Genomic DNA, 25,268 nt, shown 5'->3' on the forward strand with positions numbered 1-25,268 from the left:
TGCACGGAGGGATCAGGCCCGTGCATGCTGCCGCGTGCTCGCTAGGTGACAGCAGAGACCGGGACTGGTGCAGCCGGGATGGGCAAAGGGCCCTTGGGCACAGCGCTGCCCCACACCCCGTGGGGCCAGGGCCCCGGCCTGGGTCGGGGGGACCTGCCCCGAGGGGCTCACAGCCCAGCCAGCCAGGGGGTCAGATCACAGCGGGAGCACAAAGGCTGCAGGGCAGGAATGGGGGGGAAATGGCTCCTGGGGACTCACCCCAGGGAGTACTGGGCAGCTGGGACCCAGACCCAGTGCAGACAGCGCTGGGCAAAGCCTGGGTTGCTGAGTGGAGCTCCCGGGGGTTGGCTCCCTGGAGCAGGGGAGTCCTCGCTCGCTTGGATTTTTAAATCTTGGGGGGGCTTGAGGGCCTCACGCTGCCTGCCCCTTCGAGCATCGGCCTCCCTCCTGGCAGAGCAGGCAGGCAGCCACTCAGCTCGTGGCCACGCGGCTGGGGTCCATGGGGCAGGAGCAGAGCTCCCACAGGCAGGCGCCCCCGAGGGGTAGCTGCAGTGCTCGGGGGCCACTGGTGCCCTGTGGAGCCCCCCAAGTGGTGAGAGCCCCAAAGTGGGTCAGAGCCCCTATGCTCGGCCGCAGGCCCCAGGGAGGCGCTGCGGGGGTGCTGGCCATTCATCCAGGGCACGTGGCCATGAGAGCCTTGTGGGGCAAACCCCTGTGCAGGCTGCCTGGATTGTTGGGGGGCGCTGGGTGCATGTACCTGGCAGGGGCTGGGTGCATGGAGACGGGCTGCCCGGCAGGCACTGGGTGCTAGCAGGACTTGCCTACCGGGGCTGTGTGGGGCTCCAGGAAATTGGAGCCACTTAGCTCCTCACTGCACCTTATGTGGGAGCAGAGACTGATGAAGCTGCCCTGTGCAAGCCCACCGACCTAGGGGGAGGTGGCTCGGCCACCAAGCCCGTGCCCCAGGAGCTGAGGCAGGAGAGCTGGAGGAAAGAGCCAGCCCCAGGGAGGATGGGGAGGTGGGTGCCCGGGTTTGTTCCTTCTGCCCTAGGTCCCAGCTCCGGTACAGTGCAGCCACGTGCAGGGCTGGGCATGAGTCAGGCCATGTACCACCCGAGCCAGCTATGCCGGCTGAGATGGGGGCACCACTTGTGCTGCCATGTGCACATCCTCAGAGCCACGGGGCATTTCCTGGGTGCATTCCAGGGGAAGGGGGTGAACCGGTGCCCGCCTGGCAGAGCAGCAAACCGTACTGAGCTCCCCTGGGTGGCTCCTGAGCCCAGCAGCACCGTGCCGACCAGGTGGGATTGTGATGCTGGGCTGTTGTCATGGCCCTGGCAGGGAGTCAGGCACTGGGGGCTACGAGTCAATGGCCGTCTGCTCTGCCATCGCTCCCAGGAGCTCGCCGCACTGGGGAACGCACCGCCCGTCCTATGCACCGCGGGGGCCGAGCCCACCTGTGCCGGCCGGAACTGCAGCCCCCATGGGGCCTCAGCCCTCAGCGGCTGGGGGAGCCCCTGCAACCTGCTCACTTCAAAGCCAGAGTCAGCAGGTCACTGGGGCCTGGGACACCTGCTCCTCCCCGTCCCATTGCACTGGCAGCCCCCCCTTGCCCTGCCCAAACCGCTCGCATGGAGCCCGGGCTTGCGTCTGGCGGGGAGAGGCAGGCAGTGGGCCCTGCTGGGGTGGCCGTAGCCCTGGGGCAGAGGCCGGTTGTACCAGCCCTAGCTAGGCTCTGTACCTGCCTGGGTGAGTGTGGGGGGCCCCTGTGGGGCACAGGGCCCATGGGAACCCCCTGGGGGACGAGCTATAACATTTTTAAAGAGAGAAACTTTAATCCTTTATTTCAAAACCATGAAGCAACCACGTGGCAAGCGGCAGCACCCGGCAGCGCGGCCGCCAAGCCCAGCGCCGGGCGCGGCTGCAGCTGGGAGCGCCAGGCCCTGGCTGCTGCCCCACGGGCTGCCCTGAGCGGGAGCCCACTGGCACCACCTGCCGGGCCAGGCACCCGCTGGCAGGAGCTCCCGGTTCGGTCCCTGCCTGGCGGCCTGATGCCAAGGTGGGAAGGCAGGCAGACCGTGGGCTGCTCCAGTTTCCCCTGCAATCGGCACCTGGAGCGTCAGTGGAAATCTGGTGGCACGGCCACCTCCTGGTGCCACCTGCCCCTTGCCCTCACCAGGGCTCTCCCCGTGTCCAGCACGTTGGCACAGAACAGTGAGTCACTGCGGCCCAGTGGACCTCCCCCCGGCCCAAGTGGACCAGTACATTATTTGCTAATTCAGAAACAAGAGGCAAAGCTTGGGTCTGCTGCTGGGTGTGGGGGGGGGGGGCCAGGCCGTGGGGCCCTTCCATGCCCCACACCAGGACGGGGGGGCATCCCTGTGCCGTAGCCCCCAAATGGAGCTTCCCGGGTTCAGAGCTAAAGCAGCCTCTGCCCTGCCAGGCCCTGTGCTCCCGCCGGCAGCTGCTCTGCCCAACTCCAGGGGAAGCTGCTGCAGATTTCGGTTTGCAGTTTGAATTGTGGGGATCTAGGGGTGACCCCCAGGGCTTTTCCGAGGTGTTTGTCTCCCATAGAGGCCACAGGGGCTCGGTCTCCTCCTGCAGCCGCTGCCTGGTCCAGCTCTGTGGGGCAGTGACCCCAGCAAGCTCCTGCTGGTAACGGGTGCTCCTGTCCCCATCACTGACAGTGGGGGGCTCCCCTCCCCCCCAGTGACCCAACCTATCCCGTCTGGCTCTCCCGGGACCGAGGCGAAGCTGCTCCTGCTCCCAGGGAGGCCACCCCTCCAGGGGCCCGTCCCTCCCGAGTCCGGGGCAGGCTCGGAAATGTGCCCAGCAGGCCCACGGCGAGTCCTGCGTGCTGCTCTCCAAGGCAGCGGGCAGAGGGGGCGCGGGCTGCCGGCTCAGCACACCAGCTCCTGGGCAATCTCCTGCAGGGCTGGGAACGGCTTCCGCGCCCCAGGCAGCTCCGTCTCCCGCCCCTCCAGGCCCCCCAGCTGCCGGCAGGGGCAGGGCATTGTGTAGGAGGCCACCAGCACCAGCTCCTTGTCCTCCTCGGGGCCACTGCTGCCCTCGCTCGCCAGGGCCTGCTCCGTCTCAGCCCGCACCGGGGACACCAGCTCCACCGCCGGGGCCGGGGCCGGGGCCAGCCAGGGGTGCTGGAGGCACTGCTCGGCCTTGGCCCGCTTCCTGCGGGCAGGAGGGAGGGGATTAGTGCTCTCAGCCTAGGAGTCCTTGGCCCTACCCCTGCGACTGCCCCCGGCCCGCATCGCTGCCCCGGGGCTGCCCTGCCTTCCCGTAGCTCCGAGAGCCCAGCCTTCCTCCCGTACCATGCTCGCATCAGGGGTGACAGCCAAGCAACGAGCCCCCTCCCCAGGGACACCAGCGAGGCCAGCTCCAGGGCTGATCTCCACAGGAGAGATCTCCCAAGTACGGGAGCGCGTACTTGGCAGGAGGCTCTGACCCGGGTGCCACATGCCTGAGGCTGGCGTGGCAAGGTGTGACGAAGTGGGACTGTTCTTAATGTTTCCTCTGAATATTTTAGGGGTGCCTCAGTTTCCCCTATGCAGTTCTTAAGTATCTAGGGGGTGGGGTAAGGGTGTATGATCATTGCAGAGCCCTAGAGGGCAGGTGTGTGCAGGGGTCTGGACACAGAGAATGGCCGACACCCTGTTTCCTGGCAACTGATGGCCTGGGCCCTTCCCCCCTGCAAGGTGAGAGCTGAAGGGTTGGAGAACAAAGGAATCAGGTGACCTCCTGGCCCGGGAAAGGAACAAAGCCCAGAGGAGGAGGGGCTGGAGGGAGTTTCAGTTTGGGGCTGGCTGGAGTCATGGAGTGAAGGGCAGACAGGGCTGTCTGGCTCACTACTCCCCAGAATGGACCCAGCTGAGGGGTCCGGTTCTCTGCACCTACAAGCTCTGTGTTAGACCATGTTCCTGTTGTCTAATAACCCTCTGTTTTACTGGCTGGCTGAGAGTCCCGTCTGACTGCGGAGTTGGGGGGCAGGACCCTCTGGCTGCCCAGGACTCCGGCTGGGCGGACTCGCTGTGGGAAGCGCACGGAGGGGCAGAGGATGCTGAATGCTCCGAGGTCAGACCCAGGAAGGTGGAGCCGGGGGAGCTGTGTGTCCTGCAGACAGGCTGCTCCCAGAGAGGAGACTTCCCCAGAGTCCTGCCTGGCTTCATGGGGAGCAGTTCCAGAGCATCGCCTGGGGACGCCGTGACACAAGGCCAGGGGGCAGCGGCAGGTACCTGGGGTTCTTGACGAGCAGGGAGCGGATGAAGTCGATGGCCTGGGCAGAGATGCCCTGGAAGACGTCGGGCGGGAACTGCACGTTCACCTGCGAGATGTTCAGGAAGGTCTCCTGCTTGGTGTCACCCAGGAACGGCGACTCGCCCGTCAACATGACGTAGGTCAGCACCCCGACACTCCTGGAGAGAGGCCCTGGGTCAGAGCCTGCAGGGAGCCCAGCGGGCCAGGGCCTGGCTCCCCCCGGCGCTAGCCGCCTGGTCTGTGTGTGACGGGAGGAGACGCGGCAGCCGACAGGGTGGCACAGCCCCGCAGCCAAGGCCAGAGCCATGAGACTCGCTGGCTGTGCTCACCTCCCGGCCCCTCCCCAGGCTGAGCCCCTGTCACCCCCACGCCTCTGCTGAGAGTCCTTCCCGGAGCTGGGGGGGCCGATGGAGGGGACCTAGCCCTGTGCACCCCCCCACGCCCCCCCAGCAGGCCCCAACTGCAGTACTGGTCATGCCCCAAGTGGGCACTGCGCCCCCCCACTGGGTGAAGGGCCGAGGACCCTGGGGCGGGGCAGAGCGCCTTCTGGGGGGAGAGTATCTGCAGGGGCGGGGGAGATTGGCGCCCTCTCCCGGGGTGCCCCGTGCCAGGACAAGCAGGAACTCAGCTCTGCCGACGAGGCACCGCAAGCAAACGCTGCAGCTACCTGGTGACCTGTGGCAGGGGAACATCACCAGCCGCCTCTTAGCGCCGGCCCCCCCGTGCACCGTTACCCTGCCCCCACCCCCCAGGAGAAAGGACAGACCCGCCACCCTGACCCACAACAGGCCAGAGCTGACGCCTGCCCCCAGGAGAGGGCAAAGGGACCCCAGGAACCTACCACATGTCGGTGGCTGTGCTGATGGGCTCGTAGCTCAGGACCTCGGGGGCTGCAAAGGGAAACGTACGGGAGTTACGGGCCCTGCTGCTGGGGCCAGCCTCTGCCAGCGACTCTGCCCCCACTGGAGGGGGCAGCAGCTGCGCAGCGAGCTCAGCACAGGGCTGAACCGGCTCGGGGCGGGACCCATGCCCCGTGCCCGTCTCTGCTGGAGCGAGGTGCCAGGGCCCTTGGGCACATGGCTCAGAACCCAGGCACTTGGGGCAGATTCACCCCCGTGAGTGCACGACCGTTGTCTGCAGCCCAACAGGGATGGTCCCCCACCCCCATCCCCGCCCCCTTCCCCCGCCCGTCCCCGTGCCGCTTACCCACGTACTCCGGCGTGCCCAGGATCTCGCGCACCTCCCGCACGGCGTCCACCCGGCGCGACAGCCCGAAGTCCACAATGCGGATGTCGCCCAGGGGACTGCTGCTGGTCAGGAGGATGTTCTGGGGCTGCGGGGCAGGGGCAGGGTGTGAGCCGAGGGCAGGGGCCCTGGTGCCGGGGCAAGGGACAAAGCCTTGGAAACAAGCAGGGAGAACTGGAGGTCCTGGTAATGTCAAGGAACTATGATGTGATTGGAATCACAGAGACTTGGTGGGATAACTCACATGACTGGAGTACTGTCATGGATGGTTATAAACTGTTCAGGAAGGACAGGCAGGGCAGAAAAGGTGGGGGAGTAGCACTGTATGTAAGGGAGCAGTATGACTGCTCAGAGCTCCGGTACGAAACTGTAGAAAAACCTGAGTGTCTCTGGATTAAGTTTAGAAGTGTGAGCAACAGGAGTGATGTAGTGGTGGGAGTCTGCTATAGACCACCGGACCAGGGGGATCAGGTAGATGAGGCTTTCTTCCGGCAGCTCACGGAAGCTACTAGATCGCATGCCCTGATTCTCATGGGTGACTTTAATTTTCCTGATATCTGCTGGGAGAGCAATACTGCGGTGCATAGACAATCCAGGAAGTTTTTGGAAAGCGTAGGGGACAATTTCCTGGTGCAAGTGCTAGAGGAGCCAACTAGGGGGGGCGCTTTTCTTGACCTGCTGCTCACAAACCAGGTAGAATTAGTGGGGGAAGAAAAAGTGGATGGGAATCTGGGAGGCAGTGACCATGAGTTGGTTGAGTTCAGGATCCTGACGCAGGGAAGAAAGGTAAGCAGCAGGATACGGACCCTGGACTTCAGGAAAGCAGACTTCGACTCCCTCAGGGAACGGATGGCCAGGATCCCCTGGGGGACTAACTTGAAGGGGAAAGGAGTCCAGGAGAGCTGGCTGTATTTCAAGGAATCCCTGTTGAGGTTACAGGGACAAACCATCCCGATGAGTCAAAAGAATAGTAAATATGGCAGGCGACCGGCTTGGCTTAACGGTGAAATCCTAGCGGATCTTAAACATAAAAAAGAAGCTTACAAGAAGTGGAAGGTTGGACATATGACCAGGGAAGAGTATAAAAATATTGCTCGGGCATGTAGGAATGAAATCAGGAGGGCCAAATCGCACCTGGAGCTGCAGCTAGCGAGAGATGTCAAGAGTAACAAGAAGGGTTTCTTCAGGTATGTTGGCAACAAGAAGAAAGCCAAGGAAAGTGTGGGACCCTTACTGAATGAGGGAGGCAACCTAGTGACAGAGGATGTGGAAAAAGCTAATGTACTCAATGCTTTTTTTGCCTCTGTTTTCACTAACAAGGTCAGCTCCCAGACTGCTACGCTGGGCATCACAAAATGGGGAAGAGATGGCCAGCCCTCTGTGGAGATAGAGGTGGTTAGGGACTATTTAGAAAAGCTGGACGTGCACAAGTCCATGGGGCCGGACGAGTTGCATCCGAGAGTGCTGAAGGAATTGGCGGCTGTGATTGCAGAGCCATTGGCCATTATCTTTGAAAACTCGTGGCGAACCGGGGTAGTCCCGGATGACTGGAAAAAGGCTAATGTAGTGCCAATCTTTAAAAAAGGGAAGAAGGAGGATCCTGGGAACTACAGGCCAGTCAGCCTCACCTCAGTCCCTGGAAAAATCATGGAGCAGGTCCTCAAAGAATCAATCTTGAAGTACTTGCATGAGAGGAAAGTGATCAGGAACAGCCAGCATGGATTCACCAAGGGAAGGTCATGCCTGACTAATCTAATCGCCTTTTATCATGAGATTACTGGTTCTGTGGATGAAGGGAAAGCAGTGGATGTATTGTTTCTTGACTTTAGCAAAGCTTTTGACACGGTCTCCCACAGTATTCTTGTCAGCAAGTTAAGGAAGTATGGGCTGGATGAATGCACTATAGGGTGGGTAGAAAGCTGGCTAGATTGTCGGGCTCAACGGGTAGTGATCAACGGCTCCATGTCTAGTTGGCAGCCGGTGTCAAGTGGAGTGCCCCAGGGGTCGGTCCTGGGGCCGGTTTTGTTCAATATCTTCATAAATGATCTGGAGGATGGTGTGGATTGCACTCTCAGCAAATTTGCGGACGATACTAAACTGGGAGGAGTGGTAGATACGCTGGAGGGTAGGGATAGGATACAGAAGGACCTAGACAAATTGGAGGATTGGGCCAAAAGAAATCTGATGAGGTTCAATAAGGATAAGTGCAGGGTCCTGCACTTAGGACGGAAGAATCCAATGCACCGCTACAGACTAGGGACCGAATGGCTAGGCAGCAGTTCTGCGGAAAAGGACCTAGGGGTGACAGTGGACGAGAAGCTGGATATGAGTCAGCAGTGTGCCCTTGTTGCCAAGAAGGCCAATGGCATTTTGGGATGTATACGTAGGGGCATAGCGAGCAGATCGAGGGACGTGATTGTCCCCCTCTATTCGACATTGGTGAGGCCTCATCTGGAGTACTGTGTCCAGTTTTGGGCCCCACACTACAAGAAGGATGTGGATAAATTGGAGAGAGTCCAGCGAAGGGCAACAAAAATGATTAGGGGTCTAGAACACATGACTTATGAGGAGAGGCTGAGGGAGCTGGGATTGTTTAGTCTGCAGAAGAGAAGAATGAGGGGGGATTTGATAGCTGCTTTCAACTACCTGAAAGGGGGTTTCAAAGAGGATGGCTCTAGACTGTTCTCAATGGTAGCAGATGACAGAACGAGGAGTAATGGCCTCAAGTTGCAGTGGGGGAGGTTTAGATTGGATATTAGGAAAAACTTTTTCACTAAGAGGGTGGTGAAACACTGGAATGCGTTGCCTAGGGAGGTGGTGGAATCTCCTTCCTTAGAAGTTTTTAAGGTCAGGCTTGACAAAGCCCTGGCTGGGATGATTTAACTGGGAATTGGTCCTGCTTCGAGCAGGGGGTTGGACTAGATGACCTTCAGGGGTCCCTTCCAACCCTGATATTCTATGATTCTATGAAGGGGAGGCTGCTGGGAGCGCTGGGGGAACCAGCCCTTTCCAAGCTTGTGTCCATCCGACCACCCTCCGGACGCCCCCAGCAAGGCGGGTGCCAGCCCCACCTCGGGCAGGAACGGCCGCCCTCCCCCGCCCGGCCTCGCCGGTACCTTCAGGTCCAGGTGGACGACATTGTTCTGGTGCAGGTGGGCGACGCCACGCAGGATCTGCCGCACCAGCCGGATCACGTCCCGCTCGGTGAAGGCCTCGTCCTGCTCCGCCACGCACTGCTGGAAGATCTCCCCGCCGGCCGCGCTGGTGGGGGGGACGGCAGGTGAGGGGGGGACAGAGCCCTGCCGGCAAATGCTCCCGCCAGCACCTGCATGTGCTAGCCCCCCCCCAGCGCACGCTAGCCCCCCCCAGCGCACGCTAACCCCCCCCCTTTTCCCCACTGCAGGCACAGCTCTGGCACCTGGTTCCCAGCCTCCCCCTCCTCCCCTGGTGCTAAGCACTCGGCCCCGCTCCCCTCCAGTGCTGGGAGTCGAACCCAGGCGTCCTGACTCTGCTCCTTTCACAAATGGCAGGCGGGCGGGGACCCCTCGGGGAAGGGCTCCACCCCCATTCCCTGCGTCAGCACAGCCCCCCCTGGGCCCCGTACCCCAGCCCCCTCCTGCCAGGATCCCAGGAGACGGCTCTTAGCAGCTCACTCTCCTGGCCCAGCCGCCGGGGCCAACACCCAGCCTGCTACTCGCTGGTTATGTCACCGCAGCAGCAGCCCCAGCGCCCAGAGGGCAGGGCCGTGCACCCAGCCTGGCAAGGCCCTGCCTGCCCCAGCGCCCGGCTCCAGGCCCAGCCCCGGCAGAGGGCGCAGGGAGCACGGCACCGTCCCCATGGAGCTGCTCGTTCGCACGCTGCTGACCCTAAGGTGCCCCCAAACAGCCAGGATGCCGCATGTTCCTGGGCGCCCGCCGGGCTGGTTCCTCGCCCGGGGTGTCTCTGCAGCTCTGCGCAGGACACCCTCCAGCCTGTGCCAGTGATTAACCAGGAACTGCCGGGGCCGTTTCCCTGCCAACTGGCCCGCAGGGCTGTTCCCAGCCTCCTGGCAAGGGGTCACAGTGCCATGCAGGCCCAGGCTGGGAGGGAACCAGGGGTTGGCCTCCAGGAACTGGGAGAGCCAGAAACCTCCCTGGGGAGCCTGCACCCATGGGACCAGTGAGGGCAGGAAGGGTTGGATACGGCTTCAGAGCAGGCCCCAGTCTAGGTGCCCCAGTGGGATGGGTGGGTCTTTGCCCATCCCCGGCTCTGCCACCCCAGGATCCTCTTCCCAGACTTCCCCTTTGGAGTCCAGCGATGTGCATCGTGGCAGCTAACCCCAGCACAGGCTGGCTGGCCCTTTAAAGGGAGCTGCTGGCTGCTGGCCCCAGCTGGCTGGGATCAGAGGGGTGATGGCCCTGGAGGAGCTGAGACCTCAGGTTGAGTAGAGGAACCACAGCGAGCAGCTGGGCTGGACCCTGCCCCAGCCCCGGCCCCGAGTGAGGGGCTGCAGCAGGTTGCTGGGGGCTCCGGGAAGGTGCCTGGGACGCGGGGCTCTAGTCCGGAGGCAGGGAGGTAACTCTGAGGGGACTGGCCTGAAGGGAGCCCAAGTGGGGTGAAAGCAGCCTTGGTTTGTTACCCTGGAAGGGGACTGAATTCTGAGGGAGTCAGCTGGAGGGCTGAGCCCACGAGACCGGGAGTGCCTGCCGTGCCACGCTCAGCCACGCGGGAGGCTAGCGGGTAGCCACGCGCTGTGGCCCTCGCCGGAAGCCAGGAAGGGAGGGGGCAGATCGTGGCTTTCCGGGGCTGCAGGGCGCTGCCCCTGGTGCCCTGGCTTTGTGCGCTCGGCGCACCTGAGCAGAGGGGCGAGGTAGCAGCTGGCCCAGGCAGGGAGCCGTGGGTTCTGTGACTGCAGGAACTGGGGCCAGTCCCCAGTGTGGGCAAGGCCACGGAGGGGTCACTCCAGGCTGAGCTGCTCCTCAAATCTGGGGGGACTCTCTAGGGGACATCAGAGGCAGCAAGGCCCAGTGGTGAGGGCCCTGGACTGGGTGCCCGAACACCTAGGTTCTACTCCTGACTTGCCATGGGACCTTGGGCCTGTCCCTTCCCTTCCCTGGTCCCCTCCCACCCTGGTCTTGCCTAGTCAGCTTGAAACCTGTAGGGCAGGGACTGCGCTAGGCTCTGCATTTGCGCACTGGGGGCCCTGATCTCGGATGCGGCTTGTCAGCCCCACTGCAGGAGCGGAGGGAGCGTGCGGACGGGCAGGTTTGCTTAGCTCGCCTCATGCTGTGGTTACAGCGAGAGCAGATCACAGCCCCGTTCTGGGTGCAGAAAACACAGACAAAACCACTGGCTGCTTCTGGGAACTCGAGGCCGAGCTAGTGCCGCGTTTCAGAGACTGCCACCCACGCACCTTTCCCAGCGGCCGCACAGCGCGCCGGCAGCGGGCAGGGGCCAGCTGGGGAGCAGAATCCATCTGCCTTTCCAGTGGGCCCAAGACCCCCAGGGCTAGCGAGGCGCTTTCAGAAAATCCCCAGAGCAGCTGCAAGCTTCTGTTTCCACCTGCGTGCCCAGCGGGGAGGGGTGCAGTTGCCAGGAAGGCCCAGGTCTCACGGGGTCCCCCAGCCACCTGGGCAGGTGCCTGCTGCCAGCACCACGTCAAGGGCTGTGTAATTAGCTGGTGTTTACACTGGCACAAGGGGCCCAGGGTAGCATCCATGCCCAACACGCTCGTTACCCAGATGCCCAGCCTGCCTCACGTGCCCATGGCATCGTGCCGGCAACAGCCAGCCCCAGCCCAGCCCCTCCCGCTTGTTCCAGGACCAGTGAGGGGGGTACTTAGGAGGGTCCCAGCACCTCAGGGTCACCGGTTCCGACCCTGCCTGAGTGAGGAATGCCCCCTAGGCCTTGCTCCGTCCAGTCCCTACAGGGACATGAAGGTCGAGCTCTCCCTCCTCCCTGGGAGGGTGCTCCCCAGGCAGGCTGGGTTGGCACCCCTCCACACACCGCCCCGACCCACCAGCCTCTGGAGGGACCGTCCAGAGGCCCTGCCAGTAGCAAGAGCTCCTTTCCCACTGCAGGGGGCTGCCGGACCCATAGAACCAGCCCTCCCCCACCAACAGCACAGGGTCCCCCTTGCTCCATTCCACCCCATGATCAGCCCCACCGTCCCCTCAGCCCTGCGGTGTGTCACTCCTGTCTCCTGCCACTCCCGTCCCTACGTCACTGTCCCGGCACCACCTGGGTCTCTTTCCCGGTAAGTGAGCCTGGCCTGGTTCGTGCAGAGGCCCCAGACAGGAAGCCACGCTCTCTAGGGACCCAGCCAGGGCCCTGTGGTGGAGCCGTGCGGGCAGGATGCGGCCCCGAGATCAGCAGCTGCCCGGAAAGAGAGCTGAGAAACGGGGCTGAGGCTGTTTCTCAGACACGCTCTGGTTAAGTCACTTCCTGCTGAGCTCAGCCCCAGCCATGCAGCCAGCCGAGGCAGCAGGTTTCAAGCGCAGGTGCCAGGCAGGGCAGGGAGCTGGTGCCCTGACACGGGCCCCACCGCAGCCTGTAGGTACCCCCTGTCCGCACTCTGTGGACAGGCTGTTCTAGGACCCTGGGAAGCACGTTCTAGCCACAGGAGGCTGCAGGGCCCTGATCAGAGACACCTCCCTGCAGCACCAAGGAGAATCCTCGAATCTCTGGGTGGGAAGGGACCTCAGGAGGTCACCTAGTCCAACCCCCTGCTCGAAGCAGGACCGATCCCCACTAAATCATCCCAGCCAGGGCTTCGTTAAGCCTGACCTTAAAAACCCCAAAGGAAGGAGATTCCACCACCTCCCTAGGGAACCCATGCCAGCGCTTCTCCACCCTCCTAGTGAAAAAGTTTTTCCTAATATCCAACCTAGACCTCCCCCACTGCAACTTGAGACCATGCCCCGCTCTGTAGACGGTCCTGCCCCTGCCGACCCCACTGGCTGAACTAGGGAATGGGCCCAGCGGGCAGCCTTCGCGATGCAGAGCCAGGGGCGCGTACGGAAGGGCTGGGGCCGTGAGACCAGCAAAGAGGTGAGGCAGCGTGGGGCCCCGGCTGGGCTCAGCGTGGGGCCGAGGCGTGAGGGGCAGGGGGCCCTGTCTGCCCAGGCCCATGGCGGCGAGGAGCCCCGACCCGAGCCGCCGTCCGGCACTCACCACTCCAGCACCAGCACGATCTCGGCGGGCGTCTCGTAGACTTCGTGCAGATCCACCACGTGGGGGCTGCGGGCGGCCAGCTCCAGCACGGCGATCTCGTTGATGATGTCGAGCCGGCAGTCCTCGCCCTTGCGCCGCTTCCGCAGGAACTTGGCTGCGAACTCCCGGCCCGTGGCCTTCTCCAGGCACTTCTTCACCACGGCGAACTTGCCCCTGCGGAGAGGAGCCATCAGGGAACTGAGCAGGGGCTGGCCCCGGCCCCTCCATCACCACGCCCCCTCCCCACGCTGCGCGGCCCCCCTGCCCTCCCTCCCCATCTCTTCGCAGCCAGCCCCCACCCCGGCGAGCCCCTGAGCTGTGAGAGTCACCACAAGGTGCAGCTTCCGCGACTCAGGGACCAGCCCTGGGCCCCCAGCCCTGGGCCCAACCCCCTGCCCGTCCCCCACAGGCTGTAGTGCCCACGGTCCTCTCCCCCATGGGGGTACACCCCCCTGCCCCAGCCTGTGACCGAGCAGCCCCCTTTGTGCAAATGCCCCAGCCCCTGCTTCCCGCAGGAAGCTGGGGGCACAGAGGTGAAGGAGCAGCCAGGCTGGGGGTGCTGGCTCGAAGGGTTTAAGTGGCACTCAGGCCAGTGAAGGAGCCTTCAGCCTCCCCTGCTATGGTCTGCACCCACCGGCGGTGCCAGGCCCAGGGCGGGCGCTGACAGGGAGGCCCGGCCGGGGGAGCATACAGGGGCCTGGGTCAGAGGGAGGGCGGAGATGGCTCTACTCAGTGCTGAGAAGGGGGTGCACAGGCCTCCCCAGCGTCATGCACCCCGACTGCCAACCCGGCCCCCAGCACTGCAGAGACCCTACAGCTCCCCTGTGGCCCCCTGAGCAGGGGTACGGCCCGGTATCCCCATTATCCACAGCTGCGTTCTGGGGCTGGAGAGTGACAGCCTGGCTGGGGACCTCTGGGACCTGCGGTATCCACAGGGCCCCCTCCCTGTGGGGGAGCACGACTTGCAGCTTAGCTCCTCCAGGGCCAGCCCCAGAGCCACTCAGACGCCCCCATCCCCCTGCCAGGGGAGCGCCCTGCAGATTTGCACCCGGGGGGAAGAAGCCACCAAGCAGGGGCAGCTCCCGCCCTGCGGGCAGAAGGGTCACGCGGGGCAGGGAGGAGCCAGGATCCCGGGATCTCACCCTGTAAACAGAGAGGTTCCCTGCTGCCGTTTCCAGGAACCCCTCGCCTAAGGGGAACCACGTGTCCCAGGCACCAGACTCCGCTCCTCAGCGAGCGGCAGCTGGGGGCACCCCAGAACCCCAGCACACAGGCCCACTTGCACTGTGCCCACCAAGCCCCAGGAGACCCTGGGGCAGCAGCCAGCAGGAGCTCAGAGACCTGCCAGCACTTCCCCCACAGGCTGCTTCATGCCATACACGTGGGTCCCAACCGACCCACACGGCTCCAGCCACAACCAGACAGCGGCAGCCCCTCCTGCGAGCCAGAGGAGCCGAGCACTCACCCTGCACAGGATCGCAGCCACCTCACCCTGGCCCCCCAGCTCTGGCTCCAACCACCCCATAAGCCCAAGCAGAACCCAGCTTCCAGGCGAAGTCCCGGCTCAGCCCTACCAAAACTGCCCCTTGGCTACGAGAGAGAGAGAGACACGGCTTTCCTGGCTGGCACAGGCCACCCCATCCTGGCACGAAGCAGCCCTTCACCCTTGCCAGCCGGCCCCACGCTGTGCCGTGCCATGCCGTGCCAGGAAACCGTGCATCAGCCAGCACCTTGGCCCTGGCACAGCCTGAGTCTCTCCCTGTCTCGCGTCGTTGGCCCCGAAGAAAAGCAGGAGGAAGCCAGAGCAGATTGCTCCCAATTAGCCGGAGCCACCCAGGGACCTAGCCCTTGTCCCTGGGCGTCAATCGGCGCGTCACAGGCCAGGCCACCCAGCCAGGCCCGACCTGCCACACGCAGTGTCTGGGGCCTCTCCTAGCAAGGCCCTTTTAGGGAGTTGGCCCCTCAGGCAGGCCGCCCATCCCCTGTCCCCGGGCTCCAGAGACAAGTGGCCTGGGTGAGGCTAGCGAGAGATGACAGACCCCTCGCCCGGCTGCTCCCCCGGCTGCACCATTGGACAGAACTGGAGAGCTGGCTCCTGTCCAGCCCCAAGCCGCTCGGCTGTTCTCAGGGCCACCTTTGGCGACAGCCGCTCGTCCCCAGAACGTTTGGAAATGGCACCGACTCAGACCATCGGGCCCAAAACCGAGAGATTCTGACAGCTCCTGGGTGGCTGCTTGTAAACAGCCAGGAAGGGAATTTAATGCTTGCAAAACTGAGGAGTGATGACGCCGGAGGGAAGATTCCACCCCCCCCAAGCCCTTAATCCTGCCCGCGGCCCCCTGCCAGCCCAGCCCTGGGGCTCCCCCCCCCCCACAGCTCTGCCAGGGCCCCTCAGTCCTGCCCGCGGCCCCCTGCCAGCCCAGCCCTGGGCTCCCCCCCCCCCCACGGCTCTGCCAGGGCCCCTCAGTCCTGCCCGCGGCCCCCTGCCAGCCCAGCCCTGGGCTCCCCCCCCCCCACGGCTCTGCCAGGGCCCCTCAGTCCTGCCCGTGGCCCCCTGCCAGCCCAGCCCTGGGCTCCCCCCCCCCCACGGCTCTGCCAGGGCCCCTCAGTCCTGCCCGCGGCCCCCTGCCAGCCCAGCCCTGGTGCCCTTTGCTCACACCCCAGCTCGGTCCCCGGGGGAGCCCCCCTTTGGGAGCTGGCTCTCCACTGGCAGCATGCAACCTGCCCTGGGCCCAGGGCTCTCCAGGGACCACTGGGGCATGGGCTAGTCCAATTCACTGGTCAGCTGGCCCCAGCCACTGTGGCACCTGGCAGGACCATGGCAGGACTCCCCTCTCTGAGCCGGGGCTCCCTGCGGGTCACTTAACGCCCTGCGGCAGGCATGGGCAGCAGCTGCTCTGCACCCTCCTGGGCTGGGCCAAGCAGTTGGGGGGGAGGGGGGGCCCTTCCTCCAGGACGAACCCTCCAGTTTATTGCCATGCAGCCTGGGGACCCTGGGGTAAGCTGGGAGCCCCTGGCCTCCTTGGTCAGGTGCACAGAGAAGTGGGGCAGGAGCAGCGACTGGAATTCCAGCCCAGGGGGATGCCCTTTGCCTCCCGCCCAGCAGCCCCAGAGCCCTTTGCTCCAGCCACCACCCAGCTAGAGGAGCTCCCTTCCCAGGAGCTCGGCCAGCCGTCTCCACCGTGTGCCCAGCCTGGGCTGACCCAGGATTCACGGCCTCCCGTCGCCAGGAGCCTGTTCATTGCCCCTGAGCGAGCGGAAATCGGACACGAGTGCGTCGCATTGCAGGAACGTTTCATGCCGCAGCGGGTCAGCATCTCGTTCTCTCCCTGCAGCACGAGGAGTTGACACCCCCCACCCCAACTGCTCCTCACTGGACCCCACGGCCAGGGCAGCTGAAGGAGACCGCAGCCCCTACTCTGCAGACCCACACTGTGGGGCTCGTCCCCAGGGTGTCCTGTGCTAAGCTGGGGCAGATGAGACAGGCTCCGCCTGGAGCCACTTCTCCTCCTGCAGGAAATGAGCCACCTGCTTCCATGGCTTGTGCTCCCAAAGCCAGAGGGGCAGCTGCAGCCAGCGAGCTCCTGAGGATGATGCAGGGAGCAGGCCAGGGGCTAGGTGCCCGAAAGGAGCCCCCCGGTTCTGCTTCCCTCTATGCCCAGGAAATGCAGGGACCAGCAAGCTCCCAGCTCTGTGGTCAGCCGGACTCCTGGGTGGGTCCTCGAAGTGTTGCTCAGATCAGACAGTGCCAGGGGATGGGCATGGGGGCTGTGCAGCCCAGCAGGGCCCAGCTGCTTTGAACCCAGCACTCTGGGCTCACAGGTGCCACCCAATGGCATCTGGGCCCAACCACGGGGGCGGGGGCAGGTGTTTCCCCATCAGACTGGATTTGGTTCATCTTGGCTCCTCCTTATGCACCTCCCAGGCCAGCCTGATGTGCCGACCCCACTCGAGAGAGACCCAGAACAGGAATGGCTGGGGGGGTGGGAGAGGGGGCTGTCAGTCAAGGTTGTGGGGCACCAGAAGAGCTTGTGTCTAGGGAGCCCGGGTGAGTAGCAGGGGCTGCAGGGCGGGCTAGAGGGGCACCGGCAGAGCTGCTGCAGGAGGCTTGCCCAGGACTGGGCCTGGCTCCAGCCATGGGCAGTTTGTCTCTCACTTTCACAAGCTCTGAACTTCATGCTTGAATTCTTCTTTAAAAAAAGCATAAGGAGAGCAGGCGCCACTCCCTGAGGGGCAGGGAGGGGCTACACAGCCACCCACTAGGGGTCTCTCGGCTCTTCCCGGCGGTACAAGGACTGTGCACTGGGCTGGACACCGGAGACCTGGGTTCAGTTCCCATCTTTGCCACAGACTCCCCGTGTGACCTTGGCTGCGTCCCTTCATCTCTCTGGGCCTCAGTCCCCAGCGGTGGCATGGAGATGATTGTTCCCTTCCTCGCAGGGAGGCTGGGGGGACACAATCCACCAGTGACTGTGAGGCTCAGACACTGGGGTGGGGCAGCTGGGCCTATCTCGTGGCTCTGCCAGAAACAGGGCCGCACTGGCCCCTGGGCCACAGGCACAGACGGAAAGGAGGCCCTGCGGGCTGCTCCCAGGGTGACGTTCTCAGGGTCGGAAGGTGGGGACCAGCCTCTGTGCTACCTTCCCCTTGCTGAGGGCAGGCAGCCGCCAGTGTGGACTAGGGCAAGAGGTGGCTGGCACAATGGCTAAGACAGGGTGAGATGCCAAGTCCTCGCCCAGGCCGCGAGGGCATCAGGCTCCGGCTCAGAAATAGCCTCCGCCACAAGAACCCAGCTGCAGCCGTCTGTCCCGGGCAGACTGTGCTGCTAAAGATAGCCAGGGTGGGTACCAGCTCCGGCCTCAGCCCTGGGGAATCCAGGGCTGCTTTCAGCGTGCCAGCAGCCTGCTAAACACAGAGAGCTCCCCCATGCCGGTGGCTGCTCGTGCTACGCCTAGGGCACGCCACCTGCCCAGCACCCAGTGACTCCGCTCTGTGCAGAGCCGCACGCCACAGGGAGATTGGTCTCCTCTTGGCTAGCAGGAACTCAGCAGGTAGCAAGGGACTTGCTCTAAGCAAGAAACCGCACCGCACTCGGCTTCCGACAGTCTGCAGAGCACTGAAATGCTGGGGGGCTCCTTGCAACCAGCTCCCCCCGCCTGACACCGGGCAGCTACAGCCAAACGGCACTTCAGCGGCGGGAAAACCAGCGTTTGACAAAGCCAGGCGCCGGGGGGAAGGTCTCAGAGAGATGGGGGTGCAGGGCTCTCTGCCCCGTGGGTGGGGGGCGGGGGGGAGGGACAGTTACAGGCTCTCTGCCTGGGGGGGGATGGGGGGAGGGTTACAGGCTCTCTGACCAGCGGAGGGCTCTCTGCCCCCGTGTGCGGCTGCGGTTTGTGCGACAAGAGATTCTTCCTTCACCAGAAGCTGCTGTATTTCCTTCCCCTCCCCCAGACGCCGCAGCCCGACCTGGGCACTTTCGGTTGGTGCCAGAAGCACCAGCGAAGTGAGGAGATGGGCTAGGAAAGGCCCTTTCCATGCCCCCCACGGGTTATTTCAGGCCCCAGAGGGGAAGGGGATCCCAGTGGCATCCCTCCACCCCCCAGTCCGTGCTGTGCCCGGCTCCCTGCTGCAAGCCTGGCTCAGGGGTCAGCTGAGGACACTGGCGGTGCCTGCAAGGAGGCCTCCCCACCCCTGCTCCAGGCGGCAGAGTGAGCGACAAACCCCAAGGGCCTGGCGGCATCTGGCGATTCCACCACCTCCTCTCCCGTCCCCGGCTCTCAGCCAAGAGCTGCTGCCACAACCTGCAGGGCCCCGGGCTCAGGGCTTGTCCCCTGCCTCAGTGGCCCTGGGCTGTGACGCCCACGGGGGCAGCTTTGTTCAGTGCTCCCCGCATGTGGGCACCAGCGGTGCGGCCCCAAGCGAGGCCACACACATCGCGCCCCCCCGGGGGCTTGGAGCCTGCTCCCAACCTCCACCGCGCACTCGCGGCCCCCACCACGGGCGCTCGCAGCCGGGGGGCGAGGCCCCAAAACAGCGCTTGGCCTACGCTTCCCCAGGCCGAGACACCCGGGCCATTCACACACACACACAGCGAGACACACACAGCGACACCCGGGCCATTCACACCCACAGCGACACCCGTGCCATTCACACACACAGCGAGACACACACAGCGACACCCGGGCCATTCACACACACACACAGCGAGACACGCACAGCGACACCCGGGCCATTCACACCCACAGCGACACCCGTGCCATTCACACACACAGCGAGACACACACAGCGACACCCGGGCCATTCACACACACACACAGCGAGACACACACAGCGACACCCGTGCCATTCACACACACACACAGCGAGACACACACAGCGACACCCGTGCCATTCACACACACACACAGCGAGACACACACAGCGACACCCGGGCCATTCACACACACACACAGCGAGACACACACAGCGACACCCGTGCCATTCACACACACAGTGACACACATCCACAGTGACATCCGTGCCATTCACACACACAGCAAGACACACACAGCGACACCCGTGCCATTCACACACACAGCAAGACACACATCCACAGTGACATCCGTGCCATTGACACACATCCACAGTGACACCCGTGCCATTCACACACAGCAACACACATCCCCCCCCCCCAACTAATTCACACACTGTCAAGCACAAGCTGAGCGGTCACACACATTCACACACATTCACACACGTACAAAGTGAAACACACCCCCCCCCCGCACCTGCCAGACTCAGCCCCCTCTCCTTGCTGCGGGCCAGTGACTGAGGGGCGAGCGGGTCCCTAGTCTGGGGGCACCACGGGGGACCCCTCCAGCCCCCCGCTCACCTGCCCAGCTCCCGGCCCAGCAGCGTGTAGCTGTCGGCGAAGCGCTCCGTGCGGATGCGGGTCTGGGTGTGGGCGGCCATGCCCTGGCGGCTCATGCTGGACGGGGCGCCCAGGGGACGCTGCCGAGGCGCTCGGGTCCCGGGGCTGGCCCCGTCCCGGGCGAGGGGGAAGCGGCTCTGGACGGGTCGGTCCCGAGGCCGGGGCCAGCTCTGGTGTGCAGCGAAGTCTGGCTCGGCAGGGCCGGGGGGGGCCGCTCAGCCCCGTCGGCGTCTCCTCCTCCCGGGGGCGGCTCCAGGCCCGGTCCCTCCCCCTGCCTCTGCGGCGGCGGCTCGCTGGGGATGGGGGGGTCCGTGCTGCAGACAGCGCGTGGGACGAGAGACCCCCCAGCCACGGGGACACACCTGGGGACCCTGGACGTGGGCACCCAGGTGAGGCCTCCTTGGGGAGGGGCAGCTCTGCGCCCCCTCCTGGGCTGGGGAGCAAAGGGGGAGGCTGCTGCTTTGGCCCCAGGGAGCTGGGGGCAGTCCCGGTAGTAACAGTTCTCAGCACTGGCCAGAGGCAGAAGCATCCCCCATTACCCGCCCCCCACACCTGCCCCTGCCCCCAGCTCACTCCCCAACCCAGGACCGGGTATCTGCCTCCCTACAAAACAGAAACAGGCCTGAAGGCCGTAGGCAGGAGCAGCCCTACAGTAACAAACCCTTGTTTGTTAGGTGTATTATATTCAACCCTACAATAACAAACCCTTGTTATTTAGTATGTACTACGGTAACAGGCCCCGGCCCCACTAGAGTCAGGCATTGCACAGGCTCCTGGGACACTCACGGTCTAGCATGCCAGAGGAATGACAAAGCCAGAGGTAAGAAGGGAGGTTTCACAGACATTCCTCCAGAGAGGAATTCTGGTGCCCTCAGCAGCATCCAAACAGACCGTGAACAAGCACCAGGGCCCTCTTCACCATCTCTTCCAGGACAAGCTCCATAGACTCCCTCTCCCGTGTGCTCTAATGGAGCTTGGGGACAGGGAGCGGTTGGTGCACAGGTGGGGCAAGGTTTGCATTGGGTTCTCCCCCACCCCACTCCCTGCAGCACTGCCCATGTGTTTCTGGCTCCACGATCCTGGTGCTTAATGAGCTGCCGCAGAGAACCCCCATGAGGCAAGCGTGCAAAGCCCTGACAGGCTGCAGGGGTCTGGAGCAGGTCCTCATGGGACAGTTGCCACTGCATTTCAACCGAGACTGGCCACCAGCCCTACACCCAGGGTGAATTTCACCCCGTGTGCTCAGAATTCCTCCCCGGTTACTAATCCATAAGGAAACTGGCACCTGACACCACACGTGGGAACCCCTGTAGATCACAGTTAATTACAGGACGTGGGGACGTCATCCCAATTATAATTATAACACTCTGTCACTGCCTGGGATTGCTCCAGACAGAGCTGTGAGGGAGAAGGATGCTTCTGAGCTGCGATGTAGCAGAGGAAATGACTCCGAGTGGGGGCTGGGTGGGTGGAGCAGCACCAGTGAGAGACACCCTCACCCCCTGCAATCGACCAGCGCTGCAAACAGGCACTGGGGCAGCAGCATCGCAGGATCCGGCATCCAGCACTGGGATCTCTGGGCTCTTTCATGCCGACAGCTCAGCTGCAGGGGGGCCTGGTTATGAGACGAACGTGCGGCTGGGGAAGGCGCAGAGAAGAGCTACGAAATGACTCAAGGGGTTTGGAGGAAGTGAGAGACTCACAGAGCTCAAGCTGGTTAGCGTCCCAGAGAGACGACTGAGCGGGGACTCGAGCACGGCATGTTTCACGGGGAGAAAATTCCCGGTGCTAACAGGCTTTTTACTCGAACAGGGAAAGGCAGAACAGGACCCAGCGGCTGGAAGCTGAAGCCAGACGAATTCCAGTTAGAAATAAGGCAGCGGTTTGTAACCGGGCAGGTGACTGACCACTGGAACAAGCTCCTCAGGGCAGTGGTGGGTTCCCCATCTCCTGGGGTCTGCAGACCCAGACTGGTTCCTTTCTGGGTGACGCTTTAGTCAGACCCCAGCTCTTGGGCTCAGGACGGGGGAGCTGGGGGATTCTCTGGCCTGTGCCATGCAGGAGGCCAGACTAGACAATCTAACGGTCCCTCCTGCCCTTAAAATCTAGGAATGTATTAACTGCAGTGCTACGGATGGGACCAGCTCCAGCCAGACCCTGAATCCTAGAATCTCAGGGTGGGAAAGGACCTCAGGAGTCATCTAGTCCAAGCCCCTGCTCAAAACAGGACCAATCCCCAATTTTTGCCCCAGATCCCTAAATGGCCCCCTCAAGGGTTGAACTCACAACCCTGGGTTTAGCAGGCCAATGCTCAAACCACTGAGCTATCCCTCCCCCAATTGCTTTGCTCTGATGTCATTCTGCAAGGCACCATCTCAGCCACTGTCATTGTGGCTTCAGCCAATCTGCCGCAGATGTGACCCCATTCGGAGAGGCCCTGGTCAGGCCCAGCTGGGATCCACCTGGCCTTCCTGCTGCTTAGAAGCCTGCGGAGTAACTACCCAATTCCCAGGGAGAGTGATAGGGCATCTCGTGGGCCCGTCTGTCTGGTGCCCACGGTGAGAGCTCTGCATGCCAGCCCTGTGCCCTCCTCCAGCCCCAGCCAAGCATTGCTGCAAGGGAAGCCCGGACAGGAGTGTACAGGGTCAGCACTGCCTGCAGGCTGCAAAGAGGAGCTGGCCAGTGCAGAGTGAGGCCTAGCAGAAGGATCTGGATCCAGAGAGGCCACGCCAAGCGCCAGTGGGCAAGGCAAGGGGCCGAGTTTAGTCTGGCTCCCCTTTGGAGCATCCCCCACCACAATCCCACCGGCTGCCTCCAGTTCTCCAGGTCCCACCCGTTGGCTTCCCTGAGTCAAGTTATCAGAGCAAAGTGCAGCCACATGGTCTAACTGTCCCCAGCGAGGCTCTGCCCAGCTCCAGCCACAGCGCACCCCGCTGGGGACAGGCTGAGCTCCCTCGGACCTGGTTGGGCCCTGCCCACCTGCTCTCAGCACCGACGCTGCTGCTTAGCACCTCAGCAAAGCCACTGGGGCTGGGGAAGTTACCATCTGAGCTTCTGCCTCCCAGTGCCAGACCTGCCAGGGGATGGTTGGCAGGAATCAGAGGGGCTGGTTCTCAGGCTGTGACTGGCTGCAATGCGTTGGAGAGGAGCAAGGAGCCAACCAGAGGTGCAGGTGGAGAATCACCCTGGCATCTCTAGGACACCTGTCTCCCCAAGAGCTTTGCTACCATGCACAGCACCCACCTTCTCCGTCAATGGAATGCTCCCACCTCTGGGGCACGACATGGCCGCTGCTAGGGGGCAGGACACTGTGAAGAGGGGCTCCCCATGTTCACCTGCCACAGTGAGGAGGGATCATGGGAGAGGCATTGTGCTGGTGCCTGATGGATGGCCCCGGAGATGGGAACATTGTCCCCCCAGCAGGGAGGGCACAAGCCTTGCCCCACCACACTATGGGCCATGGCCCAGCCCCACAGGGCCCTGCCTATCACCAGCTCCCTACCAGCCACTCCCGGCTTCCAGTGCCAAATCTTGATCAGTGACTGATAGTGGTGGATGCAGCTCAGGGTTCTGCAAGCTTCCCACCCCCAGCTCTGCTGGTTGTCCCCCAGTCCCAACCCACAGCCCCCCGCTGTCCCAGTCCGGGGTTGCCCTAAGCCGATTGCCCGTCAGGCTGAGCTGTGGGGTGGTTTTGTGATGTGGACAGGTATCCACCAGGAACCAACGGAGCCAGATCATCCCATTTCAGGAACACTCTGGGTTTACTCTGTCCCCATGCATCCTGAGAGCAGCCCCAGGGGGAGGGGTGGGAGCCAGCAGCAGAGCTGTCTCTCGAGGCACGGATCAGGGATGGTGATAAACCTGGTGTCACTGAGCAGCTGTGGGCCTGGAGCAGCTAGCGGGGGCCGTGACACCATGGTGATGGGCAGGAGCATAAGGGACAGCCAGCAGCCTTGGGATCACTACCCCAGTGTCTCCCCGTGCCCCGCACACTTGCTGGCATCGCTGCTCAGTACAATTCTCCTGCAGTTCTGTGGTGAGTTGCTGCTGCTGCAGACGGAGCTGCCTGTCTGGACTCGTTTGCGACGAGGGAAGGGAACAATACAGCCCCACGGGCTTGTTTCACATATGGCGCAGTGCTCCAGCCCCCCCGCCCCCTTTCCCACTGGCATATGGCGCTGGGCCATGCAGGGAACTTGCTGCCAGGCTGCGAGGCCCAGCTTCCATTGGGTCTGAGCTCCCATCAAGAGATACCAAGCGCATCCCAGCTGGGGACCCCCTGCCCAGCTGGTAGGAGCCACGGCCATGGAGAGGACAGTCCCTGTGCAGCAGGGAGAGGGAAGGGAATGGGCAGCTCAGCAGGCCCCTGCCAACCCCAGAGTCATGGTCCTGTCCAGCTGCGAAGGAAAAGGGGGGAGTCTCTGCCTTGGACTAGCCGTGGAGCCTCGGATAGCAGCCACGGGGCAGAGTCATGGCCTGGGGCCTGGCAGGGGGATAAAGCTCCATAAAGAATCTGGCTCTGTGAGGTCAGCGCCAAATGGGGAAACAAATGCTCCCTCGTCCCCTAGAAACATCTGGACTGGAGGCTGACAGCCAGCCAAGGGGCCTGCACTGGGGCCAGGGATCTGGTGGCTGGGATCTGCTCTGGATCACTTAGAAGGGTGGGGACCCGGTAATCAGGGCCCAGCACTGCCGTGGGGTTCCTCAGCTCATGTTGGGGGTGATTAGGCAGTGGGTTTAATGACAGTTAACTGGGGACTGGAGGAGTTTAGCTCTGCTCTCCGATGGGGCTCATTAAAGGGTTTATTACATGCTGCTTGATGACTTCATTGACCTGGGGTAAGTGATGCACTGAGGGGTCCCCTGCCGCGGCCGGAACATGGGCCCTCACCCTCCCAGGAGGGTCGGCCCGGGCTGTGTTCATGCAGTCGCTCCCTCTGTCACATAATGCAGCCGTGTCTCATGTAGCCACCCCTTGGAGCCCATCCTGGCCCACCTGTGAGCAATGACCTGGCCAGGGGGCCACTTGGCAGCTCATTGGCTAATGAGGACTTGGGGCTGGCAAAGGCTGCCAGGTGGTGGCCGAAGGAGGGGCTCACAAGGATAAGAGCTCTGGGGACATTAGCAGGAGCTGCTGGCTGGTGAAGAGAAGTGAGTACAAAGGGGCAGGGACACAGACACGAACACGGACACAAGCTGCTTGAGGACTAGAGAGGGCCTGATGTGAAACTCAGTCCTGCAGGAGGCAGGACAGGATTCAAGGCCTGCATGTGGGAGGTGATACTTGTTGCCATTAGCCCCCAGCCAGAAGAAGGGCTGGATATTGAGGGGTTTCAGAGTAGCAGCCGTGTTAGTCTGTATCTGCAAAAAGAACAGGAGAACTTGTGACACCTTAGAGACAAACAAATTTATTAGAGCATAAGCTTTCATGGGCTACAGCCCACTTTGTCAGGGGACTAATGAGGGGGAGGGTTTGTACCCTGTAAAAGGAGTTAACTAATGAAACCCCACCAAGGAGGCCTCTTGTTCTTAGACCCTAGCTCCGAGTAGCGGACCGCCAGCCCCAGCAGGGAGCTGAGGCCTGGCATTGGCAGGGCCACCAGGGCGTGTGCTGGAGGCTGATGGCCCATCACAAGCTGCCTTTGGGGTGGGA

At 63.1% G+C, this 25,268-nt stretch overlaps 1 protein-coding gene across 1 annotated transcript; it reads right to left on the reverse strand.

The window, feature by feature from the left end:
- Positions 1-1,821: 1,821 nt before the first annotated feature.
- On the reverse strand, positions 1,822-19,815 carry LOC144258133 (serine/threonine-protein kinase 17A-like). Its single transcript, XM_077806501.1, has 7 exons — positions 19,577-19,815; positions 12,667-12,879; positions 8,631-8,775; positions 5,476-5,602; positions 5,111-5,159; positions 4,248-4,427; positions 1,822-3,186 (listed from the first exon to the last, which is right to left on the reverse strand). The coding sequence occupies exons 1-7, from the start codon at positions 19,669-19,671 to the stop codon at positions 2,901-2,903; spliced, it is 1,095 nt and encodes a 364-aa protein (XP_077662627.1). The 5' UTR covers positions 19,672-19,815; the 3' UTR covers positions 1,822-2,900.
- Between the last annotated feature and the right edge of the window lie 5,453 nt (positions 19,816-25,268).

This window comes from Eretmochelys imbricata, chromosome 27 (assembly GCF_965152235.1).
Source record: "Eretmochelys imbricata isolate rEreImb1 chromosome 27, rEreImb1.hap1, whole genome shotgun sequence".
Taxonomy (NCBI): Eukaryota; Metazoa; Chordata; order Testudines; family Cheloniidae; genus Eretmochelys; species Eretmochelys imbricata.